We start from the raw sequence: 21,911 nt of genomic DNA, 5'->3' as shown, positions 1-21,911 counted from the left end.
GCCTTTAGACTTTAAGTTCCTTGGTTTCTTATCCATTTAAATGTCTATTGTCAGAAGGCAAAGTGGTAAGTGCTAAGCAATGGGGTTCAAGCGATCTGCTCGGGGCCACACAGCTGGGAAGTACCTGAGGCCAGATTTTAACCCAGGACTGCATGTCTGTAGGCCTGGTTCTTAGTTTGCTGAGCCACCCATTTGCCCCTTCAAAGTTAGTTGAATCTTCTCCCTGACACGCAGGTGAAGTCAATGCTATTACCAGAACAGTCAAAAGGTATCCTTTTAAACAGCCCATTGCTATTAAGTTTGTTTGAAAAATCTGTTTCTTCTCCTCTCCCTTTTCTCTCTCCCCTGCTCTGATACCTCCTCCTGCCCCAGTCCACGTGGAGCCCAGGCCACCCATGTGGAGCCAATGCTGCCCCCCCCCCTTTTGTTACCAGCTGATAGAAATGAGTCCTGGGTGATCTGTTCCAAGGAACGGGTTTGTTGGGCAGGCAGGTCACAAGGTGATTGCAATCTTGGTTTAATCAGGTGGGCCAGGTGAACCAGAGAAAGACTAAGGGGTGGGAAGGGCCGGGAGCTGGAGCGCAGACAAACAGGGCCATGAGCTCAGGTAACAGGTGAGAGGCCAGGAGCAGAAGCAGGAGCCGGAGAGGGCCGCAGGCAGGAGCTGATCAAGATAGTTTTCTAAAAAGGCATCTTGGAGAAACTGACTTTAAAAAAATTCTAGGCACTAGCTATTAAAGATTAAATCAGAAGATTGAGAGGTTTTTTTCCCATTAGGTCATCAACTGTAAAGATTGAAAATTTAGGAATATGGGGAGACTGAGGCAGGTAGAAATTAGTTTCTCTCTGCAAGGAGTATTATATTTTTTTAGAGGTTTATTAAGGATTAAGGATTAAAGAAAATACAGGATAAGGAAAATGTGCCTAGGCCAGAGGCCTAGACAAGACCTCACCTACATTATGGAAAGAGCCACCTCTGCTCCAAAACGGAAGTCCAAAAAGAGAGGACAAAAGCCTTTGCCATCAGCTTAAATCCTTCCTCGATCTCGGCCCACCTCAGAATTGCATGAGATTACAAAGCATTCTGGGGAAGTGGAGTAAGGACTTGTGGGGATTGAAGTCCAGAGTTCAAATCTCAATTTTACACCTCCAAGTCCACTAACTCAACTTTAAGTTGAAACAGTCCTCTCAGCAACCACTGAACCATGTTATAGTGGTTCTGCCTACAACCTCTTTATCTAGTCTCTGTTCCCTAGCTGTTTCCCTCTCCCTGTCCTAGAACCCCTCTGAGGTTATATTCTTCTTTAATCCTTTAAAACCACTCTAGCAGAATTCTTTTTTTTTTTTTAGATTTAAGCTTTTTTTTTTTTTAGTTTTTAAAACATTATTTTATTTGGTCATTTTCATACATTGTTCACTGGAAACAGATCATTTTCTTTTCTTCTCCCCCATCCTCAGCCACCCCTTCCCTAGCCGAGGCGCGATTTGTCTGGGTATCACATGTGTCCTTGCTCTGAACCCATTTCCTTGTTGTTGGTATTTGCATTAGGGCGCTCATTTAGCGTCTCTCCTCCATCATGTCTCCTCAACCTCTATAGTCAGGCAGTTGCTTTTCCTCGGTGTTTTTACTCCCTCATTTTGTCCTCTGCTTGAGGATATATATATATATATATATTTTTTTTTTTCCTTGTAGATCACTTCAGGTTATTCAGGGACATTGTAAAGCCATTACTGGAGAAGTCCGTTACGTTCTCTTGTACCACAATGTGTCAGTCTCTGTGTACAATATTTTCCTGGTTCTGCTCCTCTCACTCTGCATCACTTCCTGGAGGTTGTTCCAGTCTCCATGGAATTCCTCCACTTTATTATTCCTTTTAGCACAATAGTATTCCATCACCAACATATACCACAATTTGTTCAGCCATTCTCCAATTGAAGGGCATCTCCATATTTTTCAGTTTTTGGACACCACAAAGAGTGCAGCTATGAATATTCTTGTACAAGTCTTTTCCCTTATTATCTCTTTAGAGTCTAGCAGAATTCTTAAGAATTATCAAGGACTCATTAATGATAATTAACAATGTGCTTGTTTTCTTGCAGTACCTACATTTATCATTTTCCCTTTTTTGTCAGTTTATTACTAACTTCTTGCCTGATGCAATATCTGCTCCTGATCATTAAATCAAAATTAAATCAACCCTCTTGCCTTTATATATGGAATCACTGACTCACAAATAGAGACATCACCACAACTGGTACATCAGTGACATTGACACAGCATGTATCCTCAATGAATTGCTGGCCAGAGCAAAATTTGAAATTTGCATTGAATAAAGTCACTGATTCAGTGGACAAAAATCACTTCTGCGGATGAATTGCTGTTTCCAGTTTACCTGCATCCCTACAGAACCATTTCTAGTTATCTTTTCCCAGGCAATCTTGTTCCTTTTGGTCAGCTCTTTTCTCATATACTAAACAGAGGACCACATATATGGTTGATATGTGAAGGATTACTTACAGGGTTTCTCTGTCAAAACTGGCAGCTTCGGTCAATCAATTGATATGCTTTTATGAAATACCAAACAAAAATTAAACAGTTTTTGCCTTCAAGGAGTGTATATTCTATCAAGGGGGACAATAATACACAGATGACACAAGATAGTTTTTGTAAAAAAGGATTTCAGCATCTGGCTGAAAATCTCCACGAAGGAGATGTTGGTTGAACTGAGCTTTGAAGGATAAGATGACTCAACAATGAAGCAGGTATCCTAAGATTGCCTGCCTGGAGAGTTCTATCAAGGCCATTCCTGCAGTAAGAACTCAGTCATTTCTTCCCGTCTTTGATTCTTTTGTATTAGTGTCAGTATTGAGAGAAACGTTAGGTCACTTAGTTGAACTCCCTTATTTTACAGGCCAGGGAGACTAAGGCCCAGAGAGGAGCACTGATTTGTCCAAAGTAGCATAGTTATACTGGATATAGCTATATCCCAACTTTCCTGGAGGTATGCCTGTTGTTCTTTTGCTCAAGCAGGAACCAGAGCTACTACCTCGCTGTTCGGGGCTGCCCAGGCCCGGACGCAGTCGTAGTGATGTCCTGAGGGTAGGGATCCCAGGTTCCCTTCCCGATAACCACTACAAGAATCTGAGAAACACCAAACTTGTCTAGGTCTCTAGAGTCAATACCACAGGTCACGCCCCCTAGGAAGACCTTGCCCTTCTAGGTGGGGCTGTGTCCCCGCCCACACCTCTCAGGGAAGGGGGTGAGGTGGGAGGGAGTCTCATCCTAGGCCACGTGGTCCGGTCTCTAGGCAGATCCCGCCCCGTGGGTAGGAGCTGCTTTTCCCCAGGGGCTCCCCCTCTTTCCGCCCCTAGCCTCGGGTCTCAGGCTGATTAGACTCCTCCCCCAAGCCCTCCTTCCCTTCCAGCCTCTGGTTTTGGCCGTTCCGTCCCTGGGCTGCTCCGCCCCGGGAGAAGATGGCGCTGCGAGCCACCAGGAGCGTTCGGGTAGCCGCTTCGTCCCTGTGGGCGGCGGCCGCAGCTGAGGCCCCCCGGCCCCTAGTCTCGTTCCCAGGTGCCCCCGCGCACCTCCGGGCCCGCCGCGGCCCCGGCTCCCTTCCCTTCCCCGCTGCTGCCGCCGCCCGGGGCCTTTGCATCAGCGCCCAGCGCCCCGCTAGTGAGTGAGCCTGGGGCTGGGCCAGGGTGGGGTGGGGGTGGGGCGATGCGGGCCTGAACCTGGGGCCGAGCAGGACCTTTCGCAGGGTCCGGTCTGGACTGACTTGAGGGGAACAGCTTCGCTGAAGCATCTCTTTCCTCCTCAGTCCAATGAGGGCATTAGACCGAATTGTCTTCCAGTCCCTTTTTCGTCCCTGGGTCATAATTCTAGCTCCGTGCAGAAACGTGTGACCCTGGGTTACCTAGAGTGTGCCTGCCCCTCTGCCCGGGAGCTGCTAGCTACCTGTTGTAGGGGGGAACGCACCTAGAGGCTTCTGTTTACCTTCAAACCCCCCCCCCCCCTTTTAAATCGTGGTTTGAAAGGCGCCCGTTACTTGGAAAGGTATCTGAATCTCGTAAGATCTTACAAGCCTTTTCTGCAGTGGGTGATTACCATCCTTTTTCTATCACTTGTTTTGATTTATTCTTTTTAAGTATGGAGGTTATGTGTTCTATTTGTTTATTGTCTTAATTGCTAAATTCTGGGACAACTCTGCTGAAGTACTCCCTTTGATCTATGTAAATTGCTGACAACTGGTGGGAGAGGAGGGGACTGTGAGACTGGCCAGGCCCAAAAGCTCTCATTCCAGACCATGTTTTTCCTTTTGACGGATCTGTATTTTTTATCTTTTGCAATAAAAAGTGGTTGGGCGTGCGCAGTTTTATATTCTAAGAACCCCGGATCCTGTGTGTGATATTGTAAAGCCTTGGCAAGTTATCACATTTCATTAAGAAAATAATCATTAACAGCTGATTCTGAAAGAACCTTGGGAGGTATTTGACTAATCAATTCCTTTTACAGATCTGTGATTACAGCTGTGAAGTAGGTTGCTTCAGGTCCTACAGGTAGCAAGGCTAAAAATTGGACCCAAGTCCACTTAACACCAGATTCAGTCCTCCATTTTAAGGAACAATGCTTTAGGCATGTGCCCTTTCTGAAAATGGCCTCATTTCTTTTTAGAATTACAATTGACCTTAGAGATCAGCCCCCCATATTAAAGCAGTTGTTTGGCACAGAAGGGAGGTAGTTATTCCACCCCCCCCCCCTTCCAACCTTGGAGCTAGTTAGTTAATGGTAGAGCTGGAATTTGGGTTTCTTAACTTTCTGAAAAATCTTAGAGTCCAAAGCTAAAACTGGCTTGTCAGTTTATATTTTTTAATGTATTTACAACATGATACCTTTATTTTTCTGAAATACTGATTTTCTGTTATAGTTCGAAAATTCACAGACAAACATGAATGGATATCTACTGAAAATGGTATTGGAACAGTGGGAATCAGCAATTTTGCACAGGTATTGTTTTATCTATATCTGTAGGGACTTTTAATATCTGTAACTATCCTTATCCTCTAGAGGATATGGTGGTTCTCTCTTAAGATTGCTTTTGAGGTTATGTCATTTAGTACTCTTAAGATTAGGTCTGAGAATCTTCCCCCCCTTCCCCCCTCCAAGGCTTACTTGCCTACAGAAAATTTAATCAAAGTTGAAGTTAAAAGCAACTTAATTTGATTTTGGTCTCATATCTTCCCCAAGTTATCTCTGCTTAAAACAATGATCTCAGATCCTTTCTTATTAAAAAAAAAAACTTTTGCCATGATTTCTTTTTTACAGTGGCTTCTTGGTTACTTGCAGTTGAAAATGTGACAGTTTAAACTCAAAAGAATAGGTTATAGCTTAGTGATTAGGGCAAATTTATCCCAAGGACTTAGTATAGGCAGACTGAGAAGGCTGAGAGATGTTGGGCCAAGAGTATCCCCACCTAGGCTTCCAGAGTAAACCTAACTATACCGTTTCCTATTTTACTACCTTAGTTTTGTCCTAACCAAGCTTCTATTGGCTTTTTCTTTCCTACAGAAACTGTAGGTGGAGTTTCTTTTGACCATGAATTTTCTTGCTTTTAGAGTAGTGTGGCATCAATCTTTTTATCATTTTCAAAATTATAATAAGGTTCAAGACTGAATTCAGATTTTATATTTAATGAGTGAAAACAAAGCCTTATTGGAATAGAATATACTATATATTTTGAGGGTTTTATTCATGCATTTGGTAGTCTGTTAGTCCTTTGGGCAGGTACAAAGAAAATAAGACTGGCCCCTACCTTCAAGGATCTTACAATCTAGTTGTAAGACTTATTAAAAAAAAAAAGGAAATTTAACCAGTGAAAAGAACCATTGAAAATAAATGTTATTTACATTTTTAAAATTGTCCAAAATTACTGAATAACATGAACAATATATGTCCTGGAGTTAACAAATCCTTAAATAAATTTCGGTTTATTGTGGCAACTCTATCCTAATGCTACTATTTGTAAGAGTTTTAAAAATCTATGTCAAAGAAAATGTTATTAGTGTATTTGGGAGGTATTTTGGTGCCTCAAGAAAAAGGTGCTGATTTGGCATCAGAGGTCTTTGGTTTGCCTCTTGGGTGTGTAGCTCTAAACCTTAGTTTCCTTCTGTCTAAAAGGAGGGGACTGAACTAGAGCTAAATTTCTGCTCAGCTCTGAATTTGTGATATTACTGTTGGGCTTTCTATCTGAGGAACCATTAATGTTTTGTTTTTCTTTCTTACGAACAAGTAGTTGTTTTTATATGTTACCTTAAAGTATTTGCTCAAAAACATTTACCGAGTTCTCTTGGCTGCTGCAGAAATGAACTCCCATTAGATCTGTGGCTGGTGGGTAGAAAACTGACTTTGGATCCAAGAGTTCAAATTCTGCCTCAGATAAATATTGTCTGTGTGGCACTGGGCATTAAATATCATCTTTCAGTATTTCAGGCAACTCTCAAATTATAAGTTGCAAAGAAGTTGCTGGTCTGCATTGGTGACAAAGGGAATTTATTCTCCTTTACCATTGAAATCACAGTTTAGTCCCTGTTCCCATCTGTTGTAGTTTTAGTACAGAAGTGACAGACTCAGCCCTGGATTATATCCATTTCAATTTGAGTCTGACATGACTGCTTTAGAGGATATGAGAGGAAAAACAATGAAAAGGAGAGTTGTTGATTCTTTAGCATTCAGTAATAAAAGTAGTAAAAACAACTAATAAAATAGTTAACAATTTATATAGTGCTTTAAAGTTTATAAAATACTTTCCATATATTATCTCTCTTGATCTTCACAACAACATTTATAAGGTAGGAAGTATTCCTTTTTTTTTTTTACAGAAAAGGATCTGAAGCAGAGGTTGTTAATGTCACACAGCTACTGAAGCAGGATTCTAACTCAAATCTCTCTGCCAAGTTCAGAAAAAATCTTGGATGTGTTTTTTGCATACCACTCTTGGTAAATAAATATAAGACACTCTTTTTCCCTCAAGAGGTTTAAAGTCTAGTTGGGGAGATAATCTTGCACAGCCTACTATAATACAGAGTCAATAGGAATTCAAATAAAAGCATATAATTTCCAATTAGAGTGATAAAGGCTTCATGGAAGAGGTGGCATTTTGATATAGTCCTTGAAGGATGACTATAACAACTGAGATTTGTATTTAATACTTTATAAAGTTTTCAAAATGTTTTTACATACAGATATTAACCCCATTTTTCAGATCGGGAAACTGAGGTTTGGAGAGATCATTAGACATTTTGAACCTGGGATACCTCAGAGGCATCTCAAACTCAGAATGTCCAAAATATAATTATTTTTTATCCAAAATGAACTCTTCTTTTGAGTTTTCCTTTTTCAGTTGAGGTCACCATCATCATATTTGGTCACCCAGGTTTGTAGCCACAACTCATCATTCTTCTTCACCTACATATCATAGTTGCCAAATTTTGTCATTTTGAAATAAAATCTTGCATCAGTCCCACTGTCTCTGCTTAAATGGCCACAACTCTAATTGAGTCGCTCATCACTGCTCTTCTAGATTATTATAAAGCTCCTGATTGATGTCCTGCCTCAAGGTTCACCCTTTTCCAATTCACTTTCCACATAGTTGGCTAAGTGATCATCCTAAGCACAAATCTCAGATTCCCTGCTCAGGAAACTCCATTGGCTCCCTCTCACCCTTGAGGTCAGACACAAATTATTCAGTATTTATAATCTTTCACACTCTTGACACATTTCCTTTTCTAGCTTTATTATGCTCTGCTCTCCTTCTTGAATTTTTCAGCCTAGCCAAACTAATCTTTCGCAAGTTGACCTACGGACTTGGGAAGCCAAGGGTTGTTTTTCTGGCTAAGTGGGACGACTCAGGCGATTGATGAATGGGAGATGAATTCAGTGCTCAGACCTTTGTGCTTAGGTGTCATCAAGTTGTTTCACCTTACACAGAGCACATCTTTATTATATAGTTTCAGTGAGCACATGTTTTTCTGGCACACAATCATTTTTCAGCATAGATGATTGACAGATAATTGGATATGTCACACATTAACAAATTGCTTAATCAACATTCTGTGATCATTTACCATGTTGCTACAACAGAAAAATTCATGATGGAAATAAATGACATAGACAGGGTGATTCGGAGGTTAGTTCCCCCTGACCTGTGGGATGATCAGCTAAGAGAATCATTGTTGCTTTTGATCAGCTTTCACAATCAATCACTAAAACTTAGGAGATGGGTAACAAAACATTTTGTAGCTAAGTATGGGGTTAAAGGGTAACTTAAAGCGGACCAGAATTAGGATTTTCCTCAATTTCCAAGTTGCATTTTTCTCTGTTTCATTAAAGCACCTTGACAATTTTGCCTGGTTATTGTACACATAATGAACTAGTGAAGTGTGTCAGCAGCCAGTGCTTTAGAGGAGTGATTGATATGCTTGTGTGTTTGGCTAGCAATGGGTATGTGGAAATTGAATATAACTGTTAAGAAAGAAAAGGGAAGGGTAATGGGTAATGATCTTTGGGTTTTAATTCTGTGAATAGTCTGGGAGGATTAAAGTGGGACATATGTGTTAACCCCATAAGTATTTGCTCTTATATTATTTCTCCTGTATTTGGGGAAAGAACAATAATCATAACTATTCCATTAGTAAGGGAAGTTAGTGGGAGAAGTCATACAGAGGATACTAAGTGGGTGCCTCATCTTTTCATTTCCCAAACTGCGACTATCAGACAGCGAGGGTATGATGGTTCTCCACACTAATTGCTATTTTTCTTATATAACACATCCTCTCCTTATCCATAAGCCTTTAAATTAGCTGTTACTCATGTCTGGACTATACTCCATTCTCACTTATACCTGATAGAACCCTTAGTTTCCTTCAGAGTTAAGCTCAAGCATCAATATCTCCTTGAGGTCTTTCCATGTCTGCCCAGATGCTAATGTCTCCTCTCCCCTCCAGTTACATTGTAGAATATTTATTCTGTATATGTATATGCTCTTTCCCTGAAAAGAATGAAAGTTACTGAGGACAAAATATGGTTTCCTTTTTGTCTTTGTATCCTCAGCATAATGCCTGACACATAGCAGGTGCTTAATGTGTCTTTGTTGATAGTAATTGGTTAAGTGATTTGCCTCTGGTCACACACAGTATGATTTCAAATTCAGCACACTCAGTGCATCTCCCTCAAGTCAAAGAGATGTAGTTAAATACATTCCAAGGGAATAGAGTGATATAAGCAGAGTAACAAATCATGTTTGGGTAAGGAAAATTTGTCCAATTTGGCTGACAGTTGGTTTCATGAAACTATGACAGTCTTTATATCTGATTTGAAGTTTTACCCCTTTCCCCTTAGGAAGCACTGGGAGATGTAGTTTACTGTAGTCTTCCAGAAGTTGGAACGAAATTGAACAAACAAGGTGAGTGTCTTTTTGTCTCTAAAGAAAAAAATGTAGTGATCTTTTTCATGAAATACCCAAAATACATTACTAATTTGATCCATGCATAACATTAACTTTGATGCCCTTCCCTAGCAAAGTCAAACTTAAATATAAACAGGCCATGAAGGATTCCTGTAGGCCTCATATTGACTTTTAAAATGTAATATCTGTATTGTACTTTTATTTTGTTAGATGTTTCCCAATTACATTTTAATCTAGTTCAAAATGAGTGCTCAGTATTTCTGCCCTTCCCCACTTTCAACTTGTAACTGAAAAAATTTGCTTTGAATCCAATAAAGTATGAGGCAATGACATTCCTCTTCCCTTGATTAAAAAAAAAAAATCTCAGTGGACAAAATTGCAGGAATTATATAGTAGAGAGGAGGTAAGAAAGCAAGGTGGGCCTTGGAATTAAGAAGACCAGAATTCAAGTTCTACCTGTGACATATAACATTTTAACCATGAGAAAAAATTACTTAATATCTCAGTATCTCAGACACCCAAGACTACTAATCTAGAGATCTGGGCCTATAAAAAGAGGTTTTGAGGCATCTGAGTGGCTCTTGGATAGAGTACCAGGCCAGGAGACAAAAACCTGGGTTTAAATCTGGCCTTGGACCTTTCCTAACTGTGGTGACCTTGGGGAAATCACTCAATTTCAGTTGCCTTGCTCTTCCCTCTCTTCTGCTTTGGAACTGATAATTAATATCAATTTTAAGACAGAATGTAAGGGTTTTTTTAAAAGAGGTTTCTATACAAGGAATTCTCTACTTACTGGTGAAATCATTAAAAAAATTTTGTAAACCAATCTTGTGTATATATCACTTTATAGGACTCATTCTGGTACATCACTTCCCTGGGGCACTGGAGTAATTAATCATTAAAGAAAACTTAATGGAGAAGATAGAGTGGATGGCCTCATAGGAAAAACTTGATCTTTTCCAGTGCCAATTATTACTGCTCTTCGAGGGAATTAAAAACTGAAGTTGTCCTATAGCCAAAACCCAGGATTTCTGAGCCACAATTTTGAACTAGGGAGAGTTGAAGAGATAACACTAAGAGGCAGGTTCCAAAAGGGACCAAGACTGACAGCCAAGGAATCTGTGGCAAAATAGTAATTATATTAAAATCAAAAATTTCTTATCCCTAAACCTTTTTCTTCACTTTGTTTTTCCTATAGTTCCTTAGTAAGATTTCTCTTGAAAAAGCTTAACCTTGTTGTACCTAAAATAATGAGGGAAAGAGATATTTCCATACACAAGCAGTGTAATGTTTGGTCTTTTGAACAGAGATAGTTGTAGCAATAGGAGAGGTATGCTTCAGAATGTGGAATGAGCCAAGAGGGCTACCTGTGGTAAATGGGGTAAAAAACAAAACAAAACATGGAAGATGGTGTGGGGAAATAGATTATGTTGTTTAGTTCTTCACCCTTTTCCTAGGGGAGGAGTATCCATGTAGACATGTTATTTATGTCTACCACTGAATCTAATTAAATGAGTATTGTTGATTCAATTAAATTCAGCCCTATTTTCTATCAAGCACTGCTAAACATGGGGATACAAAGACAAGACTTGAAAATCAGCCTAACGTGATGGAAACATTGAAATTTGAGTCAGGAGAGACCCTGATTTCAAATATTAGTTCTATTCATGAGACCACAGAATTTGAGAATTCTAAGGAGCCTCCACAAACACCTAGTTCAACTAATAACCCAAAATAAATTTCCACTATAGCATACCAACAAATAGACATCTATCTTTTGCTAAAAGACCTCCAAAGGAGGGGGAATGTGCCACCTTTGAAGTCAGCCATTCCAATTTGGAGCATTTCTAATTGTTCCAGAAGTTTTTCCTGATATCAGGCTTAAATGTGCTTTTTTACAACTTATATACCCATTGCTCCTATTTCTCCCTTCTGGAACCAAATAGAACAAGTTTGATGCTTCTGCTTTAAATATTTGATCATATCTGTCATGTTCCTCTTAAGTCTTCTTACTCAGGGCTACCCAGTACTTTGATCAGTCCTTATAAAAAAATGGACTTCTACTATTTACTGTGTTTGTTGTCTTCTTCTGAATACTCTTCAAGTGAACTGCTCCCCAGATGATGAAGGGCAGAGTTACAGAGGGATTCTTGCTTATTACTAAAAGCAATGTCTCTTAAAACTTCCCACACTGGCTTTGTGATGATAGGTAATTTACTTCTCCATCCTGAACCTATTTTCTATATTTGGGCGAGTTTGTGATCTTTTCAGTATAGGCACCCCTTCTGTATGTACAGATTGTAACTATCTCAGGTTGTGCAGCTTTTGTCCATGTTATCCTATAAATTCTCCACATCAGCCCTCTTCTGAACCTGCTTAGAAGGGGAGAAAGGGGTCCTTATTTGAGATATTCTGATGTCACATTATTACCAGGAGAACTTACTGATTCTCCATGAAATTTTTTGTTTTGACTTTGCCATAGGATCAGCCTACCTCCTTTTCCAGTTATATAGCTCCCTGATACTCTTTCCATTACTGCTCTTGTACAGTTTTTTGTTTGGAAGATATTGAAGCCTACCTAGAGTTATCATGCACTTCTCCATAACCTTTTGGACAGTCCATTACTTTAGTTCTTTTTTTTTTTAAATCTTACCTTCCATTTTAGAATCAATACTGGGTATTGGTTCCAAGGCAGAAGAGTGGTAAGGGCTAGGCGATGGGGGTTAAGTGGCTTGCCCAGGGTCACACAGCTAGAAAGCATCTGAGATCATATTTGAACCCAGGACCTCCCATCTCTAGATCTGGCTCTCAATCCATTGAGCTACCCAGTTGCCCCCCATTACTTTAGTTCTTTGAAGACTGATATTCTATGACTAACAACCATAGTATCAGTTGAAAAATATTGATATGAAAAATATGGGGTTTTGTTTCAGGAAGATTTGGGTCATTAAAAGTACTGTACAGTTTTTCAAAGGCATTTCAGCCTGCCTTTTCAATTTAGGGCTAATCCATGATATCTGAGATACTTATCAATCAGCTCTATGAATTGTCAATTCAGTTATATACCATCATTTATAAGGAGCAGTCTTCATCAACTTGGTCTTTCCTGTGTCGATAGTTAAGCCAAACAAATCAACTTTGCATCTCATTTAGAAAGTGTTTTCTTGTTTTGGAGTTTGATAAAATCAACAAAATATCATTTGTAAATAGGAACATCTAGAGTAACTCATCTTCTAGGGAATTCTAGTCCATCTGGAATGTTGGATGCCCTCCTTGAGTTTAACACCTTTGGCAAAATATGCCTCTCTGTTTCATGCCTTTCTAGGGTTTAAGAACAAAAGTATTTGTTGCATTCTTCAGACAATTGTGTATAATTTTGAAATGTGTGGAAAAGACAGTTTGATGAGGAGACTAAGATTGTTCTGCAGAATCTGTTGGTTTGTTTGTGTTTTTTTTTTTTTAGACAGTAAGCACAATGAGATCGTATATTCTCTATACCAGAAGTGTGAAGACACTCAGCACCTGGGCAGGCCACACCCAATGAAAATCTAACTGGGAACTAATTTAACAAAATAAATAAAAATATAATAAAATGTGCCACATTTTAAAATGAAGTTAATATATGACCCATAGAAATTCTTATATATGGATTGGTGGCTATCATTTCTCTTAAGAGTTTGACACTACTACCTTTAAGTCAGTTATGTAGCTACCTAGTCTCTTCTTGAATTTTCATCAAGCATGGTCTTTATAAATGTAGGTCATTCTTAGAGATTTTCACAAAGTAGAATTGGGAAAGTAAGAATTAAGAAATAAATGAGCACTTTAGGAAAGAGGTCACAAGATTTGGTTAAGAAGCATGTTATTATGGTCATGGAGGACTCTAGTTATCCAGTACTGCCTCAAATAAGCTGTCTACCCCTTGAGTAGAGTGGCTAATAATTTCTTGGCTTACCTTTATGATAATTTTTATTCTTCAAAAGGTCAAGCAACCATGAGATTTACTACTCTGGACCTGATTCTCACCAAAAAGTTAAAATTATTGTTTTAATTATGTTAAATTATGGTTGCTGGTACAGGAGGGATAGGCATTTTGTTGGGGAAGTGACTTCCTTCTCTTGCAAAGTGTAATGGAGAAGAAAACTGGTATATGTATCATAGAAAGTGGCATAGTAGATTTCAGAGGATTCAGAAAGCATAAATAGGATGCCATGAACTAAAACTTTTTTAAGAAAGTTGGTCCAAAAAGAATAAAAACTCTCAAGAATTAAATTCTGAAGACAAAAGTAATTCGAAGGAGGGAGAAAGGAATTCCTTACTCAGATCCTTGTGGCCAGACAGGGAACTTGACAACTCATTTTTTTTTCATGATGAAGCAAAGATAAGATGACTACAAATGTGAGAGTTATGTTTTAAATAAAATTCAAGAAAGGTAGACTGAGGCATGTATTCTCTGAGCATTATAATATTTTATAAATGGTGTGAACCTGAAAATAGATCTAATGACTGCCTCAGTGAGCCAAAAGCCCCAAACAAAAGGATAACTCCCCTTTTATAGGTTTGGGGGAATACAGAACAAAGAATAGAACAAAGTAGGTGAGTGAGGAAATAATCAGTTATTTACTGAGTTATGACATCATGGAGTTAAAGACAATATGGTTACATAGCTTAAGTATGGAAAACAAAATGGTTGGAAGTTGGGAATGGAGTTCTAGCAACAGCTGCCTCCTCCCCTCCTGTGTCTTAAGAAAAGTTTGTTGTTTGAGTCTACCTGCAAGGTCAGAGATAGTGGACCAGATTCCTTTGATTAGCAAACCAGACACCCTTGAAAGATAGCATGGTAGTATAAAAATAGTGGACCAGACCCCTCCCCCCATAGCAGATTTCCTTGAATCTATAGAATAGTGATTAGCAAGAGAACTGGAATTCTAAACTCATTACAGATTGACTGAAGTTCTGAACTAAGTTCAGAGACAGAACCATAACTTAGGCAGTTATAGGACAAAATCAATTAACTATAAATAAGTTCAATAAAAAAATGATACAGAATCAATTTAATCTTAGTCCTGTATAATTGAAAATCTGTTACCCTAAAAAAAGAACTACATTTCCCAGGAGCCCATTGATTTCTTGTCATTATGTGCTTCCTGTATATAGGGGATAAATATTGAGTCCTACCCCTCTCTCTTTGGCATGATGACATCGAGCTTGATAGCGGGTGGTTAGCTAAGCACGGGGATTTTAAATGGGTTGATCAGTCATGGGCATGTGGTCTTTATTTTGTATCCTCTTTATTCCTTTATTTCTAATGATCATTAATAAACCTCCTAAATTATAATATTTTATTATTGAGATTTAATTTTAATTTTTACAGTCCTGAAAGAATAGTGTTTTGAGAACTGGATCTCAAGAATGCTAACAGTCAATCACAAAGTGCTGAGAAAAACTAAGGATAGCAAAAATGACTTTTTTAAGCTAAGCTGACCTTTGTTCTATATTTTCTTGAAGACAAAATGAATATTTCTTTGCTTGGCATTTAAAGTTTGTCTTACTTGATTTTCCAGACTTATTTCACATTATTTCTCAATACCGGCTCTCAGGTACCAACCAGATTGGTCTAGATTCTGGATGTCAGCATTCCAGTTCCTACTTCTTTGTTTTTTGTTTGTTTGTTTGTTTTGCATAGCCTAGCCATCCTTTTCCTACCTTGACATTCATGAAATGCACTTCCTTTTCACCTCTATTTCTTAGACTCTCTAGTTTCCTTCAGGAGTTAGCTCATCTGCTACCTACAGAGAGCCTTTCCTTATCATCCCTAGTCCCATTAGTTTTTTTTCCTTCCTCAGCTCATCTTATGTACCCTTTTCTGTTTATTTGTTTGGATCATCCATGTATTTTTAGCATCTAACAGTGCCTCATTCATAGTAGGTACTTAAAAATGCTTTTTGAATTGAACTGCATTGATTAATGGCATTAGAGTATATTAAAAAAATTTTTTTTTATTTTTTTAAAAACCTTTACCTTCTGTCTTAGAATTCTAAGGCAGAAGAGTGGTAAGGGCTAGGCAATGGGGGTTAACTGACTTGCCCAGGGTCACACAGCTGGAAAGTGTCTGAGATGAGATTTGAACTTAGGACCTCCCATCTCTGCATCCAACTCTCAATCCACTGAGTCACCCAGCTGCCCCCCTAGAGAAAATTTTTTAAATTTATCATAAATAAATAGCTCTAGTGGTCTCATTTGTTGCTTCTTCATATTTTTCATTTTTATAGCTGACATTTCTGACATGTAATGCTCTCTTTTTAAATTTTATTTAGATGAATTTGGAGCTTTGGAAAGTGTGAAAGCTGCCAGTGAACTCTATTCTCCACTAACAGGAGAAGTAACTGAAATTAATGTAGCTCTTGCAGAAGACCCAGGACTTGTCAACAAATCTTGTTATGAAGATGGTAAGGTGCTGGTAATGATTTCTCAAGGGATTATTAATACAATTAGCATTTCATTTTTTAAAATTTGACTTTGTTTCCTCCTTTGTGACAATGACTTGAGTTTTTGCAATGCTGAAACAAACTTAATGGAGGAAAAGATTAAACAAATTTCTTCAACAGTTAAGTTATGTACTTAATGATACTAAGAGCATAGCTAAGCAATAGGGAAAGGAAAGTTTAGGTAATCTGTCAAAAATAATTTTCACATTCCTGACCTTTGAAGATTAAAGTATGGTTTTCCAACTGTTTTTCACTTTTCTTTCTTTCTTTTTTTAAAACCCTTACCTTCCATCTTGGAATCAATACTGTGTATTGGTTCCAAGGCAGAAAAGTGGTAAGGGCTAGACAATGGGGATTAAGTGACTTGCCCAGGGTCACAGTTAGGAAGTGTCTGAGGCCATATTTGAACCCAGGACCTCCCATATCTAGGCCTGACTCTCAATCCACTGAGCCACCAAACATCCACCCAATTGTTTTTTGGTAGTTTCTAATAGAAGTTCTTTGACTCTTAAATTTGAAATACCAGCATAATCTCTTTAATATTTCTCAGCTAAAGAGCTTCATTACTAGTTTTCAGAGGATTAATGATATAATAGCCCATAAAATTCATTTCCAAGGTTTCAAGGTTTTAACATTTACATGTTAAAATATTTAACATTTACATGTATAACATTTAACATTATATGTTAAAACAGTAATATTTTCAGTAAACTTATTGATATAGTGTTAGACTCTCTTTAAGGATAAGCTCTCAGATCTTATTTGTAAATTAGAAACATTTTTCCCATTGGACTTGGTACTTATAACAACATTTGCTTTAGAACTAGGAGCCAGCCCCAAAGTGTATGGGGTAGATGAATATTTGGTTTTCAAGAGAATAAAGACTAAGCAAATAGCAAGGATATTGGTTCCCTATCTCAAATTAGGATCACCAGGGTTTTCGAAGTAAGTCTTCAACTGAGCTGTCTTACCATAATATTTCCAAGGCTCTATAGAATCTAGATGGAAACTGGTAGGCAGTAGCCTTTCTTCCTATAGTTTCCCTTGTCTATTGAGCCAAAGCATAACTTAGACAGAAGTGTCAAACATATGACATGCAACCTGTAATACTAAGAGTAGGCCAAATCAGATGAAAATATAATGGGAAATGAAAACAGTTTAATAAGTCAGTTTGTAGCATGCAGGGATCCCTATGTATTAAGGATATGAATTGCCTTATTAATGGCCCCTGTTTCTGTGTGTTTGATACCATTCACTTAAGAGATATCAAAGGTTCACATAAACGCCTGTCATTTTTCAGGTGTTTCATACTTATTCAAACTTTCATGATCAATGAATCAACGCATATAAGTTGGCAGAACAACGTGTACTTTTATAATTTTTTTGTATAAACATTAAGGGCTATGATGACTATATAAGGGGCTTAGCATGAAATAGATGAGTTTTAGGCTGGAAATTGCCTAACATGGAAAAATTACATTGCCAAAGGTTATTTAATGAGACCGGTTACATTTATCCTGCATTTATTTTCTCTTCATTCCTTTGCCACTAAATAGTGAGAATATTAAATCTTTATCTTGTGAAACTAAATTTAACATTGTCTTTGAATATATTGTCTTTTATTATGTTCAGAAAATTGCTGAGTAGATTCAGTATTAGATAAACCAACTGGTTAGATCTAAAATTCTTTTGTTTTTTAAATAATTTGGGCTTCAGAATAACTTCTTGATTACAGGTTGGCTGATCAAGATGACTCTGAGCAATCCTTCAGAACTTGATGAACTGATGAGTGAAGATGCATATGAGAGATACATAAAATCTATTGAAGATTGAATGTTGGATCCCCAAGTAAATTAGCATAAGAACACAGCCCTGTATAGTTTTGACCTAAATTAGTGGTGTATGGAAGGTTAGCAACTTTTAACACTTCTGGAACAACACCATGGAATGGAAAAAAAAATATTAACTCCTCAGAAATGACTGGATAAAAATGCTATTTGCACCTTTTGCACAACTTCTTACTAGTGATTTTAAATTAGTGTCTGTCTAGTTCTGAATTCATTGCATCATGTGTGGTAAAAGTGAATTCTGAGACCATGTACTTCAAAGCTAGACTTGTTATCTGTAAAAAGCCTTAAATCAGTAATGTATGGCCACTCAACTCCATCCATCACCACAGTTTTGCTCAAAATACATTTGGTTTTCTGTCCATGGGAATAATTTACTGAGACTGGTTAGGTGGCTCTTGTCAAATGCAGAGCAATGCCATCTTAGTTTTTGAATGAACTGCTTGGCTGAAGCCATTTTATACAGATGAGGCTTCAACTTTGCAGCAGAATAGGTAATGAAATTTAATAAACTTTTTAAAAACCCTGACTTCTCTCCTGGTTGTTTTGTTTTAAAATGAGTGTTCCATCCAACAATTCTCACAATAACTTGCATATATTAGTGTGCTAAGATCTGGGAATTCAACCTCCCAGGAAGTTTCCAAGAATATTTCTGCTTTGGAGCATTTTCCTTAAAGTAATAAAATTAATTTTGCATATACTTTTATGATTGCTATCATAGCCTACCTTTACCAAAGGAGCATAGGGGCAATCTAGTTCAATAAGCATTTAATGAATACTTTCTATATTTCCATCTCTGTACTGGGCTCTGGAAACACAAAGACAAAAATAACTTGTATTCTACTGTGGGAAAATACAAATAAATACACAAATACAAAGTTTTCAAAGTAGGTACAAAATAATTTTGTTGGAAGAGAACATTAACAACTGTGTAGAGGGAGTTTCCTTTCTGAGAGTTCCCTATGCTAATGAAATCACAAGTCCAGTCTCTAGTCCAACATCTCTGTGGAGTTACCAAATCCTGGAACTCCATTTGGTGACATTGTAACCCAACTGTAGATAGAGAGCAAAAGAAGGCAGCTAGGAGCTTTTTTAGACATGTTTTCTTGTTATTTTAATAGATATGTGCAGAGTTGTCACACACAATTGACAATACCTTCTCTGAGCTTTTGTGACATTTTATTGGTTTTCTACCTAACCAATGCTCATCATCTTTTATTGCTGGATCATCATCTATATTCATTGGCTTTGTTAAATACACAAAGGGTTCTGTCTTGGGCCCTTTTTTCTCTTTTTGATCTCATTATCTCCTGTGGGTTCAATTATCTCTAGGCACTTGATTGCCAAATCTTATATATTAAATTCCTATCTCTCCAAGCTGCAATACTGCATCATCTATTAAATGCTTGAAATTCTCATCTGCAACCTTCCCATTTTTGATGAAAGCACTGCCAATTTTCCAGTTACCCAGATTTTAGGTATCCTTAACTCATTGACTACATATCTCAAGATTGGCAGGTCTTGCTGATTCAAAAATACTTTTATTTTTAGCTTTGAATTCTTGGACTCCCTCCTCCTGTTTTCCATTCTCTTCTGCCCTTCTCAGTTAAAAAGGCAAGAAAAATAAAACCTATTACAAATCTCAAGCAAAACAAATCCCTACATTAACTATATCCTTTCACACACACAAAAAAATGTCCCATCTGCACTCTTTGAAACCATTGTGTCTGTCTGGAGGTGGGTAACCTGTTTCATCATGAGATCTCTAATTGTGGTTGGTCATTGGGTTGATCAGAGTTCCTAAGCCTTTCAAAGGTGGCTTTACAATATTGTCATTAAATTGTTGTGGTTCTATTTATTTCACTGTATCAGTCCATATAATTCTTCCCAGGTTTCTGTGAAACTACTTTGGTGAAAAGAACTATTATTGAACAACAGTATTCCATCACTTTAATATGCCGATACTTGTTTAATCATTCCCATTGTTGGGATTCCCCTCAGCTTCCAATTTTTTGCCACCTTGAAAAGAGCTAATTTCTTTTGATTTCTTTGGGGTAAAGACCTGGTACCAGTATTACTGGATCAAAGTATTTGCAGAGAATTTAATAGTTTTTTTTTGGACATAGTTCAAAACTGCTTTCTGGATTAGCTGGACTACTTCATAGGCCATGATAAAGTATTTCCTCATATCCTCCCTAGCATTTGTACCTGCATTTGTAACTCATGTCAACTTTACCAATCTGATAAGTAATTGTATCTTAGCTGTTTTAATTTGCATTTATCTTTTAATGATTTAGAACACTTTTTCATATATTAATTGATAGCTTAGATTTCTTCCTCTGAAAACTGACTTCATATTTGCCAATTGGAGAATGGCTCTTATTGTTTTAAGTTTGAGTCAAATCCCTATATATCTTTATTATATTTTTAAGTCTATTTTTTTTAAACCCTTACTTTCCATCTTGGAATCAATACTGTGTATTGGTTCCAAGGCAGAAGAGTGGTAAGTGCTAGGCAATGGGAGTCAAGTGACTTGCCCAGTGTCACACAACTGGGAAGTGCCTGAGGCCAGATTTGAACCTAGGACTTTCCATCTCTAGGCCTGGCTCTCAATCCACTGAGCTACCCAGCTGCTCCCTTTAAAATTTTTTTTAAACCCTTACTTTCCGTCTTGGAATCAATACTGTGTATTGGTTCCAAGGCAGAAGAGTGGTAAGGGTTAGGCAATAGGGATTAAATGACTTGCCCAGGGTCACCCAGCTAGGAAGTATCTGAGGCCAGATTTGAACCCAGGACCTTTGGGCCTGACACTCAATCCACGGAGCTGCAGAGATGCACCCTCCTACATATCTTTAAAAAGGACTTTTAATCAGAGAAATTTGCTATAAAGATTCCTCTCCCACTTTCTTGACCCCTTCTAATTTTAGCTGCATATATGCAAAAATTTTAATCAAAATTGTCCATTGTTCCTCCTATGAACCTCTATCTCTTATTCATGAATTCTTCCTCTATCCATAACAGGCAGTTTCTTCCATACTCCTCCAATTTGTGATGTCACTCTATGTCTAAATCATGTACCCATTTGGAGCTTGTCTGGGTAAGTGGTGGGAGATAATGGTCTATAACAGTGATGGTGACACACAGAGCCCTCTCTAAGGGGATACGGCCACCCTCTCCCTGCCACAGTTCTTTACTAGAAAGGCAGAGGGACTCAGGTAGGCAATTTATATTTCGTGAATAGTCACTATTTTCATTTATATTTGTTTTACTGACATAATTGGGTAAAATAACTCACTACTTTCTTTAATTTTGTTGTGAATTCACTTTTTTCATTTTTGGTACTGGTAATTTTCTTTTTTTAAGTAAAGTTAGTCAAGAGGTATATCTACTTTGTTGCTTATTTATTATTAATTTAATGGTTATTTTGCTTTCCATTTTGTTAATCTTTTCTTTTTAGCTTGATTATTTCACTGAGATTCTTTAATTTGTTGGTTTTCTAGTTTTTCTAATTGCACATCTAATTCATTGATTTGCACTTTTGCACTTTTAATAATTAAAGTGTTTGAAGGTATACATTTTTCTATTAAGTACTGCTTTTGCTCCATCCTCATTTGATTTTCTCATTATTATCTTTAATGAAATCGTTTCTTTGGCACACTTAGTCTTTAGGATTGTCATTTGGTTTCTAATTTTTAATTTTTGTTTTACAAGCCCTTTCTGAATATAAATTTTATTGAACTATGGACAGAAGATGTGATTGATATTTCTATTTTTATTCATTTGTGATGTTTTTATACCCTTATGACCAATTTTTAAAAAGATGGGTGATTCACGGTTGAGAAATAGTTATACTCCTTTATATTGAGATTCAGTACAGTAATAAAATGCAGTAAGATAGATTCAGAAGTTTATAATATCCAACTTTACTAAATTTCATTTTTTTTAACATTTTGGTTGTATTTATCTAGGTCTGAGAAGGATAAACTTAGGTCCCCTGTTATTAAAGTTAAATCTCTATTTTATCTTTATGAATTTAGATGCTATGCTATTTGGTGCATATGCCTGTTATTTATATGAATTTATTGTGGTACCTTTCAGTAAAATATGGCTTTCCC

General features: G+C 37.5%; 1 protein-coding gene across 7 annotated transcripts in view; it reads left to right on the top strand.

Moving 5' to 3' along the window:
• GCSH (glycine cleavage system protein H) overlaps window positions 1-18,325 on the top strand; it is a 244,341-nt gene extending 226,016 nt beyond the window's left edge. For 6 of the 7 annotated variants that reach the window (XM_056813278.1, XM_056813280.1, XM_016432773.2 and 3 more), the window contains 5 exons: window positions 4,926-5,005; window positions 6,877-6,994; window positions 9,395-9,458; window positions 15,779-15,910; window positions 17,685-18,325. In XM_056813278.1, coding sequence (XP_056669256.1) covers window positions 4,926-5,005; window positions 6,877-6,994; window positions 9,395-9,458; window positions 15,779-15,910; window positions 17,685-17,782 — 492 coding nt within the window. In that variant the 3' untranslated portion in view covers window positions 17,783-18,325. Of the gene's footprint in view, window positions 1-4,925; window positions 5,006-6,876; window positions 6,995-9,394; window positions 9,459-15,778; window positions 15,911-17,684 lie in introns of those variants that run through there. The other variant, XM_056813281.1, reaches the window with a different exon arrangement.
• Window positions 18,326-21,911: the final 3,586 nt, after the last annotated feature.

The sequence above is a fragment of the Monodelphis domestica genome, chromosome 1, assembly GCF_027887165.1.
Source record: "Monodelphis domestica isolate mMonDom1 chromosome 1, mMonDom1.pri, whole genome shotgun sequence".
Lineage (NCBI taxonomy): Eukaryota > Metazoa > Chordata > Mammalia > Didelphimorphia > Didelphidae > Monodelphis > Monodelphis domestica.
This window is presented reverse-complemented; position numbering and strand designations above follow the sequence as displayed.